General features: G+C 47.7%; 1 protein-coding gene across 1 annotated transcript in view; it reads left to right on the top strand.

The window, feature by feature from the left end:
* Nucleotides 1-3715, top strand: part of pdzrn4 (PDZ domain containing ring finger 4) — an 83086-nt gene extending 79371 nt beyond the window's left edge. Inside the window, exons 7-8 of the mRNA XM_031815155.1 lie at nucleotides 115-950; nucleotides 1110-3715. Of these exons, the coding sequence (XP_031671015.1) occupies nucleotides 115-950; nucleotides 1110-1953 (1680 nt within the window). The 3' untranslated portion in view covers nucleotides 1954-3715. The remainder of the gene's footprint in view (nucleotides 1-114; nucleotides 951-1109) is intronic.
* Nucleotides 3716-4478: the final 763 nt, after the last annotated feature.

The raw sequence follows: 4478 nt of genomic DNA, 5'->3' as shown, positions 1-4478 counted from the left end.
TATTCTAAATGCTTAAGAGCTGGCACTATGATGTGGGCTGATGCATGTTGATAGGCTCTAGTGTTATAGAATATCTTTCATCTTCTCTACCACAACTCTTTGTTCTCTTTCAAGGCCAAGCAGCTGGAGGAGGATGACGTCATGACAGACACGGCCACGTGTTCCTCCAATACTCAGGACAAAGACAGCGGCTTGGGGACGGGGCGCAACGAGGAGAGCTCCGAACAGGAAGTCCTCCTGGCCCGTGTCCACCGGAGGCCTGCCCAGGGCCTGAGAGACCGATGGAGGGCCAAGCATGGCCAGGGGCTGGGCAAGAGGGTGGTGGTACCCTCGGACACCCAGGGACCCAGGGGTCTGATCCAAGCCCAGGAGGGTGAGGGTGGAGTGGGGTTAGGACTGGAGTGTGACAGCCGCTTCAAGCAGCTCCTGGAGCTCAAGTGCCAGATCCGTAACAGCGGGGAGTGTGGTGTGTACTATAGCAGGAGAAGCACCATCGAGTGCAGCCTGACGGAGCAGAGCGGGGTGGGGGTCAGTGGTGGTGGAGGGATGGAACAGGAGCTGAGGATGTTGAACGATGAGCTGAGGAGTATTGAGCTGGAGTGTCAGAGCATCATGCAGGCCCACCAGCTCCGTAAGAACCAAAGGGATCCCCCCTGCACCCCTATGTGCTCCCCAGGACGAAGCCCCAAACATGGGCGTGAGCAGCATGCCAAGCTGGCCGATATCAACGAGCATCCAGGGGAAAGGCAGTGGGACAGCGACAAGCTAAGGGGGGACAAGGACAGCTCCAGTGCCTATAACACGGCTGAGAGCGCCAGGTCCACTCCTCTAGGCATGGAGAGATCCCCGGACCACTCTCTACAGAGACGCATCAGCCTCACCAACCAGAAGAACCTCCGGAGCACCATGGCAGCCTCCGGCCAGTCCATCTCCATCCCCATCCCAGACAGGTATGTAGACAATCAATTAAATGTGTTTTATTAAGCCCTTTTTAGCCTTGAGTTTAGAAAGGTGGGCCAGCAGCCGGAGGGTTGTCGGTTCCAATCCTGGGTCTGACGTTTCTATTATAGAAAATGGATAATAATATATTATTCTAATCTTGTTTTCAGAGAGCTCCTGAGTGAGACCTCGACCGGGCCCACCACACACAGCCGACAGGATCCCAACTCCAGCCCTGGAACCACGGTCATCTCCAGCAGCCCCGACCAGTCCAACCCTTCCCCCTCCGAGTCAGACCCGGCCCTGCCTGCAGACGACGAGCGCTGCGACCGCACCAGGAGCCACCGGGGGCCACGCAGGCTCCCTCCCTACCCGTCCCCTTACCACACAGCCCCCCAGCAGGGCACCTCTCCAGCCCACGCCAGACACCTTCAGAGCTACATGCAGCAGCTCCTCCAGCAGACCTCCAGTCTGGAGACCTACTCCCAGTCCCAGCTCAGCCTCCTCAGCGTCTGCCGGGACCGCTCCACCCGCCCGGGGGAACCACGCCTCGAATGGAAGGTCAAAGTTCGAGCCGACGGGACGAAGTATGTAGCCCGGCGACCGGCGAGGGACCGGATTCTACGAGAACGGGCGCTGAGGATCAGGGAGGAGCGTAGTGGAGGGATGACCACGGACGACGACACTATGTCCGAGATGAAGATGGGGCGGTACTGGAGTAAAGAGGAGAGAAAGCAGCAGCTGGCCAGGGCCAGGGAGCAGAGGAGGAGGAGGGAGTACATGCAGAGGAGCCGGCTGGAGTGTCTCAGAGAGGGCCCTGGGAGCGGGGCCGAGGGCCGTAAAGAGGTCAACATCCTGGAACTCAGCCACAAGAAGATGATGAAGAAACGCAACAAGAAGATCCTGGATAACTGGATGACCATCCAGGAACTAATGAGTCACGGGGCCAGAGCACCTGAGGACCAGGGGTCTAAACAAGTACACAATGCCTTCCTGTCTGTTACTACAGTATAGGACCACAGCTCCGGGTAGAAGTTTCCCTGTACACACAGATCTAGGATCATTTAAAACTACCCGGGTCGGGCATTAATTAACCATTTGGACGATAATGAAAAACTGACCTCAGAGCAGTGTCTAGGGACAACCTTGCCCCATCTCTCTCTCTCATCGCGTCCATGCGGTATGACCTTACTTGCCTCGTTCAATGTGGCATTTTTTATAATGGGGAAAATCCTATATTTTTCACACTTTGTAAACTCAATAACATTTTGTAAAATGTTTTTTTTTTTACACTGGTTGTCGATGCACTGTGAAATGTTTTCTGCAGTTGCTCATTTATGATGTCATGAAACATGTTTCTATCATAATCTGAATTCTCTGTAAACCACATCATCATCATCAAGTCAAAGACATCGTGGTACGTTATCATGTTTGCATTGTTTATCCAGCATGGCAGTGATTAACTGTAGTGGTCAGAAATGTACCATACACCTGAGAACAGACACTGGACTCCTTGTCTTTTACTGAGGATCGACCATATAACTGCACAACCCTCTAAGACCCATTCAATATGCCAAGCTGGCCTTGCGAGTCAAGACACCACTAAATCTCTGAAGGAGCTTTCATCATTTCTGAAAATGTCAACTCAGAGTTCTCTTGGAAAATTCTGAAGTCCTGAGAATGTCAATAATTCAGTGGTGTCTCAGAGGCTTTCAGTTTCTCAGTTTAAAACTGTCTTAAAGGGAAGGTTCACTAGTCAACAGTTTCTCAGTTTAAAACCATCTTGAAGGGAAGGTTCACTAGTCAACAGTTTCTCAGTTTAAAACAGTCTTGAAGGGAAGGTTCACTAGTCAACAGTTTCTCAGTTTAAAACAGTCTTGAAGGAGGGGTTCACTAGTCAACAGTTTCTCAGTTTAAAACCGTCTTGAAGGGAAGGTTCACTAGTCAACAGTTTCTCAGTTTAAAACAGTCTTGAAGGGAAGGTTCACTAGTCAACAGTTTCTCAGTTTAAAACAGTCTTGAAGGGAAGGTTCACTAGTCAACAGTTTCTCAGTTTAAAACCGTCTTGAAGGGAAGGTTCACTAGTCAACAGTTTCTCAGTTTAAAACCGTCTTGAAGGGAAGGTTCACTAGTGAACAGTTTCTCAGTTTAAAACCGTCTTGAAGGGAAGGTTCACTAGTCAACAGTTTCTCAGTTTAAAACCGTCTTGAAGGGAAGGTTCACTAGTCAACAGTTTCTCAGTTTAAAACCGTCTTGAAGGGAACAGTTTTGAAGTCAACAGTTTTTCCCCAACATCTCATTGCAAAAGTGATCTCAATGTTTCTCATCAATGGTAAATCATTATCACCAATGAAAAAAGTGCATTTCTTACTGATTAAATAATTAATTCAAGTGATTTGATTGTTCCATGAATACATTAAATGTAATTTAAAAATACAAAACATATTTATGATTTTTTATTGCTTATTTTCAATTATTGTACATTTATTAGTCTATTCTGCATATTTTCGGACCTGTCTGAAGATCTCTTTGTGTTGTCAAAAATAACACATGTTATTGTCTCTAACGTATTATATTCCACCTAACAGTCCTTTCTGGCATTTGGTGGCGCTTCAAACGGGTGCTTTTCACTGTACACTGCTCTTCTATCTTTGCTCAGTGTTTATCGTCTTCTTTCCAGTAATCGGTAGTTGGTAACTTCATAGGCAGGTCAATGTGTACTAATTGTGATATTTGCAAAGGAAATGTGAATAAATTATTGTTTATCTTTATGAAACAATTGATTGTATTGTGGTTGGTTGGTTGGATGTATTTCCTGGTTACACGTCATAATATTCCAATCAGCATCGTCCCACATCTCATTCAGCATCTACTTCATCCATGATGTTGCTATGAGAGGTCTATCAGCATCGTCCCATATCTCATTCAGCATCTACTTCATCCATAACGTTGCTATGAGAGGTCTATCAGCATCTACTTCATCCATAATGTTGCTATGAGAGGTCTATCAGCATCGTCCCACATCTCATTCAGCATCTACTTCATCCATAACGTTGCTATGAGAGGTCAATCAGCATCGTCCCATATCTCATTCAGCATCTACTTCATCCATAACGTTGCTATGAGAGGTCTATCAGCATCGTCCCATATCTCATTCAGAATCTACTTCATCCATAACGTTGCTATGAGAGGTCTATCAGCATCGTCCCATATCTCATTCAGAATCTACTTCATCCATAACGTTGCTATGAGAGGTCAGTCAGCCATTTTGGGGCAAACTCCACCAGCTCTAGTTATCAAGCCCTGATGCTCAGACCACACCAGCTGCAAACGCCTCTGGCTATCAAAAGCACTGGCATGTATCCCGTTCTCGTCACGTTTGAAACATGGAGGTTGACATGCGTGTCAGAGTACTATCATGACCCTATCATCTCTGCTCAGTGTCCCTGTTGCACCAGGAAGTGTCAGAGTAATATCATGACCCTATCATCTCTGCTCAGTGTCCCTGTTGCACCAGGAAGTGTCAGAGTAATATCATG

This window comes from Oncorhynchus kisutch, unplaced genomic scaffold (assembly GCF_002021735.2).
Source record: "Oncorhynchus kisutch isolate 150728-3 unplaced genomic scaffold, Okis_V2 Okis09a-Okis19a_hom, whole genome shotgun sequence".
NCBI classification, from domain to species: Eukaryota; Metazoa; Chordata; class Actinopteri; order Salmoniformes; family Salmonidae; genus Oncorhynchus; species Oncorhynchus kisutch.
The sequence above is the reverse complement of the archived record's forward strand: the minus strand, read 5'-3'. Positions and strand labels throughout refer to the sequence as shown.